The sequence below is a fragment of the Vombatus ursinus genome, unplaced genomic scaffold (genome assembly GCF_900497805.2).
Source record: "Vombatus ursinus unplaced genomic scaffold, bare-nosed wombat genome assembly UNPS02014848.1, whole genome shotgun sequence".
NCBI classification, from domain to species: Eukaryota; Metazoa; Chordata; class Mammalia; order Diprotodontia; family Vombatidae; genus Vombatus; species Vombatus ursinus.
In genome coordinates this window covers 3,165,593-3,184,071 of record NW_020954626.1, presented here as the reverse complement: position 1 = coordinate 3,184,071, position 18,479 = coordinate 3,165,593, and the positions used below count along the sequence as shown (strand labels likewise).

Genomic DNA, 18,479 nt, shown 5'->3' with positions numbered 1-18,479 from the left:
GCTAGGTAGGCAACAAACCATAGTGCCAAATGGAAAAACTTTATTTGCAAATAAATTTCAAAAAACTAAGTTAACTTTCTATAATTAAATACAGAAAATATACTGATTTGCTAAAATAAATAAGATGTGGTGTATTAACACTTCACTAGAAAGAATGCATACCAGAACACTTATAAACAGTGAATGATTCTTATTAAGAAGTTACTATAATAACGCTGGCTAAATAGAAGTGCATATTGTGAAGCACTATGGGTGGTACATGTTTTGCCACATACTTCTGTTACCTTGAGGTAGATAACACATGTGTACCAAATTCGGCATTCATTTTCAGTTGCTGCTGGTATCATGTGTTTTAAGAAATGTGTACAGTATGAAAAACTTGAAAATACTCATGAATGAAAAATGTTTTAGGAAAAAAATAGATATTTTCATGCAATTATGTACAGTCTCACTGTGTAAATTTCAAGGCAAGATTTTTTTTTCCTGTAAAACAGATAACCGTTTTACTGAGAGAATGTTTTTACTTGGCTTAGTGCATTTCTTTTGTCTCCTCCTGCATTGCATTATTTTGCTCTATTCTTTAATTTTGTGTGCAAACGACATGCCAGTTTAAAATGAAAACTATTTCATGTATAGAAAGTAATTCTGGATTTTAAAAACCAAGAACTAATGAAATCCATACTAAAATGACACCATCTGATTCAAGTAAAAAAATGACTTATACTAGTAATAAAAAAGACAAAACACATTTCATGAATACAAAAAGAACTGTCTGCTGAGTGTTTTAGTTCAGATGTTTCAGAATGCTGCTGTATGTTTTATGGGGAATCTGGGGGGAAGATTTCATAGCAGAAGGTGTTAATGTGGCCTGTATTGATTTAAGTGGTGAACCAACTGGACTATGAAACTGTGGGATGCCTATAGACTCAAGCTGCTTGTTAAAGAGGAACTCCCCACTATTGTTAAGAAAACCCTCCTCACTTTCTCTTTCTCCAAACTTGCCATCCTCTACTGGCTCAGTTTCTAGCATTTCAGTATCTTCCTTCCTGCTAAAAAACTTGTCCAAGTAACTGGTATAAGTGTTTTCCTTCTCAATTTGTTCATCCTTTCTCACTTCACCACAAAACTGATCTATGAGAAAACATTCCTCCCCACCACTTACAAACTGGCCATCCCAAGAAGACTGGTACAAAGCTTCTAACTGAGCCAAATTTGCCATTCCCTTTTCCTGTTTTTCCCGGCTTACTGACTTTGATATCAAACTTTTCAATTCTAGTTGGGACACTGAGCTATTCAAGTCATTTAATTTATCAACAACGTCAGAAGACGCATGTTGTGAACTAAGTTGAATAGTTCCTGCAATAAAGGAATCAAAGTCAAACCCTTGGTTCTTCTCCCTTTCCTTTTCCACCAGCTGTTGTGATGCTTCCTCAAGAGCTATTTGAGCTTTAACCAGTCCATTCCTTTCACACTTTGACTTGCCTTTCTTATCAGATTTCTCTTTGCTCTGTTCTTTCCAATTAGAAAGATCTATAATAAGTTTGGGTTCATAGTAATGGTTAACTTCACTCTCTCTCCAAACTAAGTTATCTAGATATGATGACGACCTCATTTTGTAGTTACAAGTGTGGCTGCATTCCAGATCACAATACTTATTTTCATGATGATCTGGATACTGCCAACAAGGCTCAGTAGAGAAATGGGTATCAAAGGCAGGATCCTTCAGATACTTTTCACGATCTCCATCCAAATATTTTCGAGGATCCACTTGTACTTCCTCTTCATCAGTGACATCAGAAAGAGCCCTTGGGTCACGCTGAACTTCTTCAATATCAAAATTATTGTGTATAGGCCAGTCATGGTCTGAAAACTGACAATCATGGTACCTGAAATAAATTAATGTCACAGTCAGCCTATATCTAAAGATCATTATCATTAAATATTTGAATACATACTATATATATTTTTAAAAATCCCATTTTAGGCTCTCTAAAAGATACAAAAATCAGGATTTTCTGTCCTCTAGGAATTTACAATATAGTTAGGAAGGTAAGACCTGACATGTAGAAATAAATACAAGACAATACATGTCAAATGAATGTATAGTTTAAACTGAGGCTTGGAGATTTGCATTTTTTAGTAATATCATTCACTAGTCATTATTTCCAGATAGGCTCTCCTTAACTAATTCCTCTTTGTTCTCAACCCACAAAAACTACTAGATGAAGAATGTACGTCAAATTCAGGTCAATAATTTTATTAATTTGTATGTTGCTCATCACAAATGGTACCATGTAAGATATAGTCAGAAGATATTTTAGTACGGGGCAGCTAGGTGGCACAGTAGATAGAGCACTGGCCCTGGAGTCAGGAGGACTTGAGTTCAAATGCAGCCTCAGACACATGACACTTACTAGCTGGGTGACCCTGGGCAAGTCACTTAACCCCAATTTCCTCAAAAAAAAAAAAAAAAAAAAAAAAAAAGATATTTCAGTATAATTCTATCATTCTATAGAAAGGGAAAATGGGACTCAAGAAAGTTAAGACATTTGCCCAAAGTCACATAGTTAATGGCAGAGCTAGAAAGAGAACCCTATAAACTTAGTGACATAATACTGAAAAAAAAAACCCCAATAATGTTTTTAAAAAATGATATAACTTCAACATATTAGTATATTTTCATTCTTAATGAGTGGGGAAAAATATAATAAAAATCAGATGGCTGGAAGGAACTTTAAAGGTTTTTTGGCCACTGTTCCCCTCTTTAGGCAGGACCATGCCATGACCATGCCACAAATACAAAAATTTTTTAAAGGGGATTCTATAATCTTTCATTTCCATTAGTCTTAAAATTCCCCTAATAATAAATTTAAATGGGATCAAAAATATGAGCAAAGCAGTTAAGAAAAAAATTTCTAGATATATAGAATTCTACTATCAAATTAATCTATACGCCACAAGAAAAAATAATTCATCCCCTAAAACATAATTACATATATATAATATACATATATAATAACTGCCTAATGATTATGCTATAAGGCAGATGGTTTGTCTTGTTCACCTAAAAGCAACAATGCTGTATTGTGGAATCTTTAAACTATTTGCATCCCTATGTTGTCTCCCCACACCCTGCCACCCCTCACTCCCCAATTCTTCACTTTAAAAGGGCAACAAAACCATTCAAAGGACTGTTAACAAAGCATGAAAAAATACTTTTAAGAAAGTAGCAACCATTTAATTTTCATTCTAAAAGGTTGTTTTTGAAAAATATTTTAGTAAACATTATAAATGGTATATTATGGTATATAAGTGGCATACACACACACATACACACATAGACATTTTTAAATGGTATACTTAAAGAGAAATAATTTACTAGGAGGGTAAAATTAAGAAGAAACACAGATAAAAACATGGTACCTTTACTCACACAACTTTTGCGTTGATATATCATACAAAAAACTCATTAATAAAAATGTCATCATGTTGTGGTTCATATAAATAAAAGTCAATTATTAAGTAGTTTAATATAAAATCAATTTTACCTCTCCCAATTATAAATGTGACTATGAGTTTCATCCATGAGCAAAATATCATCAACTTCATCTTCAATGTGAAAAGGATGGCTTGAAATTGGTTCATCCATTGGAAAGGAATAAATGCTCATATAAGGATGGGACAGAGCTTCTTCTGCTGTCAATCGATCCATGGGACTAAAAGTCAAAATTTGCTCCAAGAAGTCCAGTGCTACAGAGATAAATTAGGAAAATTTCAAGAAGTACTTCTCTAAAAGAAAAACAAACTGAATGATTCAACAAACATGTATTAAGCATATGTACAAGATATGCTACAAAGATAAAAAAAAATAGTCCCTAACCTCAAGGAACTCACACCATTTACCTGGGTGTGGGAGAGAACTGCAAAGATATGACATGTATGACAAGGTAGGAAGGAAAGAAGAGATCAAAACAAAATTCTCTAGGCACATTTGAGGAAAGAGAATACTTTCAATTCGGGGATTAGGGAAGGTGACCAAGCTAAGCTTTCAAAGAAGAGAAGGATTCTTTAATGCCAGAGTATATACCTGTGATACACCTGTGACAGTTAATTGTGATACCCTTTATTATTTCACGTTATACAACAGGAAGAGGGAACTTTCTTTTGCACGCTGAGGACAACAAATTATAGGCAAAAATAAACAAGGGTGCCATATAAAATAAAAATAAAGTTAACTTTTGTTTTTGTTTTCTCTCCTTAAAAAAAAAACAAACAAACCTGATTTTAATTTTTTAAAAAATGATAGAAAATCTTATTCAATAAAAACAAATACTTTAATGCACCACCTTTCTTATCTGTCATTTCTCCCATTCCAATCATTGATTGGTTCAACTAAAGCTGTCTCAAGGCTATGCTAGAATCTCTACTCAGGCTGGACTACACAGTTAGTCATCTTAATACTGCCCTCCCTACTATCCCAACCCTCTTACCCATATGACTTTCCACTGTGACTATGTGCCAAACCTAACATTTGCTTTCTCTCTTCTTAGGTAATGCGGTATAACTATAGAAAAATGAATAATCATGAAGAAATGGATCATGACAAATAAATACTGTACCATTTCAATTATTGGTCCAAGCTCAATAATCTTTTTACTAATTTCTTGCTGCTCCCTATAACATCTGTATAGCTAGACAGTGGCTTGTTTAAATGGAGCAAATGGATTTAGGGCAAAGTTTCAGATGATAAAGTACTATGCTTACATCAAAAATACTTTATTATAAAAGGCCATTTATCACAATTCTCCAGGTTCAAGCCCTGATCTATAAATCTGAAATACATTTTACTGGAAAGCTTATTACTATCTAGTGCAAATTCCCACATTTTCCCTCATCTCTACAACTTAACTCTAATCTGGGGAAAGAAGATGTTACTCTCTCTTAAGCAAATCATCCCACCAGCACCCTAGAGCTCATTTTTTTCCTTCACTCCTGAGGAATCTTATTTTCATTCCTTCCTTTCTCTCACTAAGCTTTTTAACTCCGTGTATTCAGAGGTCCCCTAGACTTTAAAATAATCTTTGCTTCAATTTCCTTCCTCTTATAACTATGGTTCTATTTCCTTTACCTGCTTCCTTTCACTGCCAAATATTTCTGGATGTCAATGTTTCCTTTAGTTTTTGGAAGCAATTAACAGACAACCAAACGACATGACAAAAGAAGCCCAAGTATACATGAACAGGATTTGATAACAGCAAAAATAAATGAAAACACAATCTGATCTGTGATATATACAGATCCAGAGAGTCATACTCTAATGTTTCATCAAAGCACAAAGGCAACCCTGAGTTCTCATAGACTGTATCAGCAGTCTGCAACAACAGCAGGTTCTGCCACTTTGGAAAGGATTTGAGTATGGTTTCAGCAGAGGACTATGCCTGATTTCTAAGGATAAGCATAGCTGAGTAGGGAGAGACTCATTACAAGTAGGGCGTCCACTTGATGATGAATTTTTTGGCAGTGACAACTATGAAATTAACAAAAACATAAAACAGTCCGTTGTCCAGATCCTGCACTCACCCTGCAGGGTGATTGAAAAAGAGCCAGAGTTCTAAGATGCACAGTTGGCATTCTGAATGTGAAATCCTTGTATAGTGACCAACCAGGAGACATAATTTTGGAGGTACTAATTATCTCAATCTTCACGTTCTTGCTATACAGAAATAATATTTAGTTGTTTCAGTCATGTCTGACTCTGTGACCCCTTTTTGGGGTTTTCTTGGCAAAGATACTGGAGTGGTTTGCCATTTCCTTATCCAGCTCATTATACAGATGAGGAAACTGAGGCAGAGTTAAGTGACTTGCCCAGGGTCACAGAACTAGCAGTGTCTGAGGCTGGATCTGAACTCAGGTCTTCCTGACTTCAGGCCCATGGCTTTATCCACTGTGCCACCTAGCTGACCATAGAAATGATAACAAAAAACAAAAGGAAGTTGTAGTTAAATGGAAGACTGGTACACAGATTCTTCCCTTGGAGAGGCAAATGGGCTGGCAGAATTTGCTTTATTGTGTCACCCAAGGCAACAAGAAATACCTTCACACAAGGTCACGACCATGTAATAGTCATGATGAAGATATGAAAAAAAGACAACCGGGAAGAAAAATTGTAGCGTATGTGCCAATATCTGTTTCAGAGTAGGAGGTAGACAAATCCTAGGAAAACCTCAACGAGAAGCTCCACGTTAAATCAACATACACTTGTTGACTTCAATGCAAAAGAAGGAATAGGGGAAGACAGTGAAACATGTACTAAAAAATATTTAATTACAAAACGAGAGGGCTAAGGGTTTACAGACTATACAGAAATTACATACGTAAATATCACAAATAATTTAAAGAGTCAGGTGGTGAGTATCATATAAACAATTTTAAGAAAGGAAACTGATTATATCCTGATGGGAAATAACTGGTTTGAAGTAATTTTGAATCTTTTGGATTCATTTTGAAATAATTGTCTTGTGTAAGGTCAAATCATATATAAGAAGATATTGTGTGTATTTGAGGCAACTTCAACCTGACCTGTGTAAACAAGTTGTTTGATACTGAAAAAAAGAAAACAAAAGACAAACATTAACAGATATAACCATTTCCAAAGGAAATTGGACCGATGTAAATCAATTGCCATAATAAGGAGACCAAAAGAACCCAGATGCTGCCTCAGCCAGCAAACCACTTGATCTCTTTGCCAAACAGAGAGTAATGGCAGCCAACAGCAATACTGGCTCAGACTCTAACCTTATAAGGTCGCACTGAAGAGGACAGTGGAAGATTTTGAGCAATATCACTCCACAAAACAGTAGGAAACAATGGAAAGAAAAACAAGTTTACAGAAAGCTTGTTCAGAGACCCAGTTAAGCCAGGTCATCCCAAGGGCACTTAGAGATGAAGCTGAAAGGACAAGCAGCATGAAAAATGGAAAAGATCTATAAAGATCTATATAACAAATTCTTTTCACCATCAAGGATAGTGGAGCCACCACATTTGGACTCTAACATCACAGTTCTGGATGTGCTTGCTGAGGAAGTGGAAATGGCACTGAAGAAAACAAAGATGGAAAAAGAAGCTGGACTCATCCAAGGACACATAAAGGTGGTCCGTGCTGGAGGCGACACAAGTTTGTGGGTGATGAGGTATCCATTCTCAAGGTATCTGAAAAAGGGGAAGATACCAAAGGTATCTCAGACCTTATTACCACCAAAAAAAAGGTGACTTAGAACATACTGATAACTACTGACCCGTATGCCTAAGGAGAATAGTCATATGAATGATCTGGCTACCTTAATAATCTCTTCTGAAGTAACTTTTTCCTTACTTTTTTTTTTCTCCCCTTTCCCATCTTCCCTTCCCCCACAACTTTTTTTTTAGGACTTTCATCAAGGAATGGGACAAAATACAGAAAGAAGGGGAAAAAGTATATAAAGGGGTGCTGCTGGTTAACTTTGGGGGATCATGTGTCACCTTGAATTTTCCTGATTTAAGATGATGGAAACCATGTTGTATTTGGTTCAATGGAAAGAGCACTGGCTTTGGAGTCAGAACACAACTTCAAATCCTGACTCTGCTACTTATTACTTATATGACCTTAACCTTATATAAGTAAATCACTTAAGTTCTCTGAAACTCAATTTCCTCATCTCTAAAATAAGGGAGTTGGACTGGCTAGCCTTTCCTTCCCACGTATAATCTATGATATTAACAGCCTTAGAAGTTAGAAAGATTGGAACTGATTTCTTAGCAATATGGGTAGAGCACCAAAACCAACTATCAAGGTGAATCCTAATAGCTGAGAATGAGCCTGGGATGAGACAAATGCAAAATAAGCATTCTCATCCAGTCAGCTGATTAGTGGAAAGGAAGATCATCTGTATCTGAAGACAAGGATGCTTTGATATGTACCCACATCAATGAGGCCACAGATCCATGGAAGCAGCAAAGCATGACATGCATACTGGTTACAGTATATGTATGGTTACAGTATATTATCTTCTTCCCATTTTCTTCATCTCAAAAACCTTTGAACATCATCCACCACTCTTTCTCCTTTCCCCCAGTCTCTGATAGTGCACTGGCCCTACTTGCCAAGGCCAACATATTGATCCCATCCCCTCCCACTTTCTCAAAGCACATTGCATTCTCAATCATCAACCCTGCCCCTATCTTCAACTCCTCCCTATCTACTGGGTCCTTTCCTACTACTTTCAGACATAATGAAATCTCCCCTTCATCCTTAAAAAAAAACTTTGACTAGACTCTGCCATCCTCCACAAGCTATCATACTCTATCTTTCCTCCCTTTACACTGCAAATCCTCGAAAAGGCTGTCTATACTTCCTCTCTTTTCACTCCCTCCTCAATCCTTTTCAATATGGCTTCATTCAACTGCAACTCCTCTCTTTAGTCACCAATGATCTCTTATTGGCAAATGTGATAGTCTTTTCTTAGTCCTCATCCTTCTCAACGATCTGCTGCAATGGACACTACTGATCACCCTTTTCTCTCTTGGAATACTCTCTTCCTTCTAGGGTTCTGTGACACTGCTCTCTCCTGGTTCTTCTCCTACCTCTCTGCTCCTTCTTAAATCTCCTTTGCTAACTCATTTTCCTTATCATGCCCCCTAACTATGAGTGGTCCCCAAAAGTCTGTCCTAGGCCTTCTCTCTCAGTAACTCACCAGCTCTCATAGGTTTATCACCTCTAATGTGGATGATTCACAGCATACAACCCCAACTTCTTCCCCTTTATCCTATCCATTGCAACACCTAGCTGTTAAACAAAAGTTCTGAACAAAAATCCTGAGTTAACTATGTTAGTCTGTTTTTAGCCTGCTTTAAAAACTGGCTTGGGAAAGCTGTCACATAAAAGGACAATTCAATGATACCATGTGGAGTTTTTTTGCTATCTGCTTAGTTGTTTTATTCCTAAGCTGTATGTGACCTTCTTTCCTATGCTTCCTATTCAAAGGATATATACATACCCCACACAAAAACATTTCTTACTTAAAAGATGAGTCAGAAACTGAGCTTACAAGCATACATTACTAGAGAGTGTTAAAATAGACCAATGGATCCCTTACAAAGTATTATACCAACAAACTAGGAAACACTTTGGACTGTATATATTTGTATCTATTTAAAAAATATATACATAAATGTATATATATATGAAGAACATATATGTAATAGATACAGAAAAAGCCTTTGATAAAATCCAATATTCATTCATATATTGCTACTCTACGTCTCTACTTTTGTTAATTATGTCCCAATAGCAGTTTAGTCTACCCTGAGCTTACATTTCTAAAAGCTGAAGGATGCCCTCCCACTCTCCAACAATAACAAATCCAGAGACAGTCATCTGGAACAATGGTGTCAAACTCAAATATAAATGAGTGCCATTAAATTGTACAAAAGGATCCCTGTGAGCCACATACTGATTAGTTTTAAAATTATTTTATGTCTTACTGTATTTTTACTTATTTTGTTAAATATTTCCCAATTACATTTTAATCTGGTTCAGGCTACACTTAGGAGTATTGTGGTCCATGTGTTTCTGACACCTCTGATCTGGAGGATTCTTCCTGCTTGCTGCCTTGGGCCAGTGAGTCTCTGCAAATATGCCCACGCAGAAATTTGGGAATGGAGCTAACAGATAAAAATCTGTCTTCCCTGCCAAATGAAATACTAGAAAGTCTAAAGGGAGATCAGAAATTGGGGAAAACTATTCGGGATATCACAGCCAACATGGGGGAAATGGAGTTTCTCCATTATATAAGGGAGTGTCAGAAGCAATCCTCATACTTCTTTGTTCCTAGAACTCTGTCCTACAGGTATTTACATCAGTGACCACACAGGCCTTGAAGAAAGCATCCAACTGGAAGCCTCAAGGGGCCTCAACAATCAGTAGCTTTAGTCCTGAACCTCAGGATATGACAGATGGTCTATCAAATATAACCCAAAATTTCATTCCAATAAAAATGGCTTAACATATATTATGTTTTGTGGACTGTCATTCATCTTTCTGGCTAGCCAATGCCTTACTATAAAAATCAGACATTTAGAAGTATCTAATACTAAATGGTATGGAAAATGAAAAAGATATCACTTCTGATCTGTTTCTAATAAACTCCTTTACTGTCCCCCCCTCTCAAATCTCCCAATACACTTGCTTTTTTCTGAACTTTCAGTTACATATTTCACAGGACCTCTTAATTTGAAACTAGCTTTTTTTTTGCATTGAATGTATTTTCCCACAAGCACCACATGGATGGGTTTTATTCTTGATCCATTCATCTTTATTTATAAGTAATACATTTAACTTTCGTCATTTTCTTATTCTTGCTGTCTAGAGGCAATGAAGTCTGTCAATCTTCTTTTAAGTATTTCAATTATTAAAACTATTACATAAAACACACTAAATTCCCCTTCCCCCTCTAAACCTCTGTTCACTCTCATTTTTGGGCCCACTAATACTAAATGATTCTTTTGCCTTCAAAGATTTCTCAGTAAAATCAATTGCTACTTTTTTACAAGGTGAGGAACCATAAACAACTTTGTCAGTTAACTAAAGCTGCCCAACCTTATCACACTGGTTTGGAAAGCTCCTCTGTCCAAATACCCTCACTGATGAAACCCCCTCACAAATCATGAGTTTCACAAATCATCTTTAAAGGGTCTCTGACCACAAGCATTCCACTGGGCTTGCTAGAAACATTATCCTTCTAAAAAAATCAGAGCCATAAGAAACTGAATGGGTCTTCCACAAAGATGGGCCATCAAAAAATACCTGTTGCTAGCTCAAGAGATTGAGGGGCAGGCACACTTTTGGAAACGGCATTTACACACCTATTCCTGAAAGGGTGATTCACTGCTTACTGTACTAACTCCCAGTGCCCACTTTGTTGACTCATGAGAATAACAAGAAACCTCAGAACACAGCTAAATATTAAATGAATAATCTGTAACTTGATTGTGCATGTCTGAGTGATTTGTTTAGGCAATGACCATACTTAATTGCTTTAACTAGACTTCCAAACAGACTCCCTTCCCCTGAGACACCCCTGAAAACTGTAGGCCTATCATAAAACACCCAAAACAGAACTAACCCCTGTCAGATACCCTTCAGCAGACCATTAATAACTGATACCTTCTCCTTGATGGTATGTTCTTGAACTCAGTGCATCTAATTGGTCTTACTGAAGGTCCTTCATATTATTAGCCTTTTAGAACAAAGGCTAACAAATTCTCCCCTTAAAAGCCTTCAAAGATAACTTGACAAAAGGTCCACAGCTGACAAGATAAAAGAACACCTACATTTGTTTCTTTTCCACCTCCAGAAACTCATCACTAGGATCAGACCACTATACTATGCAAAACTGGATAAGATTTCTTGAACCACAGTTTTGAACCAGAAAACTGGTTTTAAGGATGGATGGATCAGAAAGAATGAAACCAAAAGTGTATCTCCATTATAGGAAATCTACAAGTTACTCTGATCCTACCAGAGACAACCCTTCAAAATAAATGATTACCCAGTGAACACACAGCCATGAATTTTAAGGTCACAGACTCATGCATTTAGAGCTAGAAGGGACCTTAAAGGTCTTTGAGTCTACCCTCTGATCCATTTTAGAGATGAGAAAACTGAGTCCTGAAGAGTTTAAGAGACTTGTCCAGGACTACATGGCTAGTGTCTCGAGGAGAATTTCAACTCAGGTCTTTCTGACTCCAAGTCCACCACCCTAACCCCTACATCCTATAACCTGTCATCTCCCTTCTACATTGCATCTAGAAATGAACTTATATTTTTACCCCTCCTCCTAAAATGTGCAGGTAAGGCCATTCAGACTTCAGGACTCTTTAAAAATCTGACTCCTAACCATAAGTCAGATTCCAGTGCTTCCAGTCACTATTCCAGGGCTTCTTATATTACACTATTCTTTGAATAAAGGCCAAAACTCTAGTATGTGACCTCTAATCAACTGAAGCTGAAAAAGACAAATCTTTTTTTAGGCATCCTAACTTTACTCCCCAGATGATATCCAATCCCCACCAGCTAAGGAAAGTTCCAATAGGAAATCTCTTATGTACTAGCACTTTAGTGACAAGCATGAAAAGATACTATCAAGCACTTAGTATAAGACTAGTAAGATTCTTATGACAGATTATCATTGGACAGAAAAATAGTTTAAAATTTTTTTCCTTTCCTTTTCACATTGCTTAATTAAAACATGTAGCACTGGTGATGTTAAACACTTATTTTTAAAAATGCTTGGTAGGCCAGTAGGCATATACCCCAAAGGGGTCAAAAACAGAAAATAAGGTCCCATATACACCAAAATATTCATAATAATATTTTTACAGAAACACAGCTGATATTCATTAATTGTGGAATGGCTAAACAAATTGTAGTACATGAATGTAATGGAGTATTAATTCAATGTAAGAAAAAATATATGAACTGATGTAAAGAAAGAACCAGGAAAAAAATATACACTATGACAATACAAACAGAAACCAATAATCGGTAATCATAATAACCAAGCTGATCTGAGGGAAACATGAGATAATGTGTCTTTCTCCCTTCTTTTCAGAGATAGTAGGCTATGAGAGAGGAAAACTACATATATTAGGCTCAGTTATCGTGTTGATTCGTTTACTGCCCCCTCCTCCCTTTTTTCCTTTGTTACAAAGGATAGTTCTCTGGGAAGTTGACTGGGAGGAATACATATTGTCAAAAATGAAGATAACATCAAGGTTACCTTGATTTGGACAGAGAAGCTTTCAACATGAAGGTAACAAATAATTTTTTTTTCCGCAAGGCAATGGGATGAAGTGACTTGCCTAGGGTCACACAGCTAGTAAGTGTCAAGTGTCTGAGGTCAGATTTGAACTCAGATCCTCCTGAATCCAGGGCTAGTGTTCTATCCGCTGAGCTGCCCCCCAAAAAAAATTTTTAAAAAGAAAAAATAAATACTGGTTTTCTCTTTTTTTGTTTTTACAAGCAGAAATATAGGCACTAATAAACAAGCTTACTTATTCAGTACCTATATGTACACATATCCTTATACCTATACTATTAAGATAATTTATTTCTAAAAACTTTTCTATGACTATCTTTAACATAAACTTTAAAACAAACAAACAAACAACTATCTTTAATACAAAGCCTGGAGAAAATGCATTGGAACTGTTCCCTGGCAAAATCAATTTCTCTCAAAATTAGAGAATTCCATTTAGTTTGGTCATGCTAAAGGTAAGTGATTTGAAGTGAAAATAGGTATATTACATCTAAAGAACAGAAAAGGAGTAAAAAGCTTTTATAACATTTAAATATCAAAATCTAAGTCTGTATTACATCAAGTGAACTGTAGATACGTGTATTCATTTGATGTTTATGGTTGGAAATGGAGAAGAGAACTTGACAATACAACTGCGATATTGTTTCTTTGCAATATTTTACAACATTGTTGCTGCCACGGTCAACTTCTCCATCTTCAGATGTAAAGCTATAGATATTGAAATTAGAATTGATCAGCATCTTCTGTGAGTCACAGCTTAATTACTAGAGACTTCTGATAAGCTGCAGATGGATGTTCTTGCCATCTTAATGTTCTGGAGAGAGCCAAGGCTATGAACTTTCAAATCAGCCAAACATATCAGTGTCTCTGTCACATCTTCTATGCTAAATTTGGCATCCCTCTTTTTCCAGCATTTCTTCCTATTATCTTAGAGGGGTAGTCTCCTTTTAAGTTGTAATTTCAGAAGACTTTAGAAAATGTATATCTAACTTGATGAGAACAAGCATACTCTACATTTGAAATGCAGAAATATATGCTAACACAAAAGCAGCAGCTTCTGTCAGGGTATTTACACCCTTGGCTTTTTTATAGGCCCAGATTTCTACAATCCTTGATGTTAGGTTAAATCACATCTCAAGTTCCAAGCATTCTACAACAGATACGAATATTTTCATTCAGTTATCTACTGACAGGTACATAGCACTTACTATGTACCAGGCAACGGACTAAGTGCTTTACTAATATTGTCATTTGGTCTTCACGACAACCCTAGGAGGTAAGTATTATGCCATTTTACAGCTGAGGAAAACTTGAGGCAAAGGTAAGTGACTTGCTCCCAGTCACACAGATAGTAAGTTTCTGAGGCCAGATTTTGAACTCAGATCTTTCTGACTCCAGGCCTAGGGCTCTAAGCACTGGGGCCACTAGTTGCCTTAATATCCACATAGATACCATTTTCATGCCTTGACCTTTCTCCACTGGAGATCTTTCGACCGATATTTAACTGTCCATTTGTCACCTTGCAGGAGACTCTAGCGAGGCATCTCCAAACTTCATCATGCTCTGTTTATACCAATCACTCCTCACTGAGGACCTATTCTTCCCTTTCTGCTCTCCCATACGGACAAAAGAGTAACTAAATAGCCTCATTATCTTAACACAGTAACATATACAAAAACTAACATTCATTCATTCAAATAGAATTATGGACTCACAAGAGTCAGTGGCTATTATGCAAGAACTAAAAATCTATATATGCAAATCCTGCATAAATATAACAAAAGTATTTTCATTCTTTTTTGTCTGATTGACAAAATCAATCCCAATTAACCTTGGAAAACAAGGATTACCTTAACATTCATTATCATTTTGCCACACAGTATTTCTTGGAATGGCGGTAAAATGTAACTCTTTTTCTGACCCACATACAATTTAACTTCCAGAATTTTGTTGAAATGGAGATATTATTTACAACCAGTAAAAAGAAGCTTATACTGGGGTGGGGGTGGGAAGAGGGAAACAGTGGATATCTCTAACTTTCCAAATTGGCATAAGAAATGACAACTCTAAAAAAGAAAACAAAACACTTGGTGCCACTGTCAGACTGAACACTAGAATGAACGGTCACATAATGGGTATAATCCTTGATGGATATAAATGAATTTTTAAGAATATAAGTCAAAAATAACTTTCATTACTAATATTTGCCCCTTATAAAAATTTCAACATTACAATTAATGTTGGATTACTACTATAGTTAAAGTCCTTTGTATTTTGTTATATTAACATGGATCCAAAAAGATAAGTGACATATAACCTGATATAAAACTGAAAACGGCTTTAGTAGTCAACTAAAGTTTTGTATCTCCTTACTTTTTTCTCTCATCATTCATATTTATACATACTGTTTTCAGTTATACTTCTTTGTACGAGTTGGTATCTAATACATATAACATGCTCAACACTTGTACATTCTTTATACACGTTCATAGTTACTAGTTCTATTTAAGTCTTGTTCTATCTTTCCTCCCTTCACCATCCCTCCCTGCCTCCAAGTCTTAAGGCATCTCCCTGCCCTGCAGTCTCACTCCATGCTGCTGACTGACTTAGTCATCCCCTCTCCCCCTTCTATCTTTTCATTCACAGCCACACCTTCATATTTATTCAGACAAACATGGAGTCATCCTACTCTTGGTTATGACTCCCTAGAAACTTGGATACTTGATGACAATAGCCATCTCTCCTCTATTATTACCAAAGGCACCAAAGACTAGAGAGGCTACAGAAGAGACAGGGTTAGAGCCAGAAAGTGATCTCAGACAGGCAAAGAGAGACAAGGGTAAGTGAAATATGAAAAAGAGAATACTAAAAGTTGGAATCTAGATGCCCTTAGACATTGAAAAAAACGTATCATGCATATGCTTAAAAAAACTAAGATCAGACTTTCCTTAGTTTGTCAAAGAAAATAACGGTTAACCTCAATCCAGATTACCTTCACGACTAATTCCTGGAAGCAGCTGAATTAAAGGTTTGTGTGGCTCAGTCATATCATTTCTTATGTAAACCGGGATTACACTGAGAAGCTCCTGACGATCTTCCTCATGTACAACAGGAATAGATTCTAAAATCAGCTGCATCTGTTCAAGTTCATGTGCACCTGAATAAGAAATATCAAGTAAAACATATATATATATATAAAAAACAATGACTCAAGTAGCCCCCAAAATGTCAGAAAATTGTGATCTCTCCCTTCAAACTACTTTATGTATCTATATGTATCTGTATACGTATTTAATTTTCAATAGAATAATAGCTCCTTGAATGCAGGGACTGTCAAAAGAGTCATAGATTTTAAACTGGAAGGAACCTTAAAGATCATCATCTAATCTACCTCCTCCTCCCACGCCCCCCTCGGTCACATACACACTAAATAACAGAGTCAGACCTACAGTTGGAAAAGGATGTGTCCCTAGCACACGAGCAGTAACATGGCGTACGACGAGAAGATGGCTGAGTGGGTCTGAGTCTGGGCAGGAGAAGGGAAATATTCACCAGCTCAGATTTCAGATGTCAGCCTCTACTATACCATACTTCTTTGCTATTTCAGTTTTTGCTTTTGTATCTCCAGAACCCAACACACTCTCTCGTACAAGACCTTTAAAAATGTTTAACTGAACACACGTTACCTATTATAATTTCCATTATATTTTATAACTTTTACCAAGTAACATTTATAGTTAGCTGAAATGCACTTTTTATTAGGTTTACAGACCTAATTCCTCCTTTTTCACCACCCAGAATGTCATTAATCCTCTCAACTGCTGGTCTCCAAAAAAAAAAATCTTTCGTAATTTTTGTTTGCCCATACCTTGTCTTAGTTGATTCATTAGCTGGGACATCATGCCAAGGCAACATGTTATAGTATAAATAATAATGAGACTGAAATTAAGAGACCCGAGTCATAATATAATACTTGTTTAGCTACTAACCAGTTGTACACTTTCAGCCAATTAATTTAACATCTCTGGACCAGTTTCCATATAAACAAAATGATAAAACCAATCCTGGTGATTTCCAAGGTCCCTTCCAGCTCTAAAATTCCCAGTTTCTAAATCCTAGTATTTCTACTGGGAAAAACAATAACTGAGTGCTATGTACTAGCTCTTTTTTAAAAAGAACCCATTTCCCATCATTCTGTTTTCTGATAGAGCTCCTAAGATACCAATGCAGTAAATATTAGAAAGTGCCTATACATTGAAATGTTGGTTAGAGATCATAATGCTAAACAATTTTCAGCTTCAGATGTTACTCTTACTAACTGAATGACCATGGCAAGTCACATTCTTTCAACGATCTCAGTTTCCACATCTATAAATGAGGAAATTAGACCAAATGATCCCTAACATTCTTTACAAATAGCTTTCTATAAAGCTGAGAACAGATATGAAAGCACTTTGTAATCTACAAAACCACAACACAAATGAAAGCAGCCCCCAACTTTTGATGCTTCACATTCCATTCAAGAGTGCCTAATATCTAAATCAACTTCCAACTCCTTTTCTAGGATAGTTTACCGAGGTACTGGTATAGCATCTAATAGGAAAAGAGGGGAACTATGAGTTTTTCTCAAAAGGGCAGATCCTCTGAACTCAACTCAAAGGAATAATTTGGATGCCTCAGTTTGCTATAGGAAGAGAGAGGAGGAAAAAAAGCATCAAGATTATACGTACCCAAAAATATTTTTCCAAAGTTAACTGGGCCATAGATATCATATAAATAAAGACCTTATAAAAGGTGAATAAATTAGATGTTTATTATAGCTAGTATCAGTTTTAGGTTAAATCTTTGATACCTCCAACATTTATGTATGTATGTATGCTATAATGTATCTAGTCCATTACATCTATTTTTATAGGACTTGGACCAAAATTTTACTGTTTAAATTTTAGATGTTTATAGCTACTATCTTTACTTTATGACAGTGTGGGTCTCAGCTTGCTAGAGCTGAAAGAGACATCAGAGTCCTGTCTACTTCAATATACCCATCTTACAGATGATGAAACTGGAGCCCAGAAAGGTGAGGTGATTCATACCACCAGCAGTAAGAGGGCCTGAACTAGAATCCCACAACCTGCCTCCCAGGCCAGAATTTTCCCTAAGCCTCACCATTTCTTATAAATAATGATTTGATTCTAAGTCCTCAGTCAGAAACATTCCCCAAATAGAATATTCATTCCTACAGGGAAAGAGAATATGCTTTAACTCTCCACTTCATGATGTGAGTGGCAGCAATGCTTTGTGATGAGAAATGGGCTCTACCTGTTATTTGGCTCCATTTCTTGGGAGTCTCAATTTTTTTCTAAATTGAAATTTCCTATCATGATCACATTTTACAGATGAACCTTAAGATATTCATCAGGAAAAACCTTATACAGAAATCTGAAAATTCCATGTAAACAGATATCTGTAATGAGTACTAATGCTAAAAATTACTTTAACATAGATTATGCTTATGCTTTCCTTAACACTCACTCTATCTCATCAAAAGCTAAACTCTTCTCTAAAACTGATTTCTTACCACTCATTTACTAACCTCCCCACAACAGGGTTAAAAATAAAAGAGAA

General features: G+C 36.1%; 1 protein-coding gene across 1 annotated transcript in view; it reads right to left on the bottom strand.

Moving 5' to 3' along the window:
• Positions 1-1,214: 1,214 nt before the first annotated feature.
• Positions 1,215-18,479, bottom strand: part of MAPK6 (mitogen-activated protein kinase 6) — a 35,938-nt gene continuing 18,673 nt past the window's right edge. Inside the window, 4 exon segments of the mRNA XM_027840841.1 lie at positions 1,215-1,434; positions 1,436-1,886; positions 3,549-3,750; positions 15,847-16,011. Coding sequence (XP_027696642.1) covers positions 1,303-1,434; positions 1,436-1,886; positions 3,549-3,750; positions 15,847-16,011 — 950 coding nt within the window. The 3' untranslated portion in view covers positions 1,215-1,302.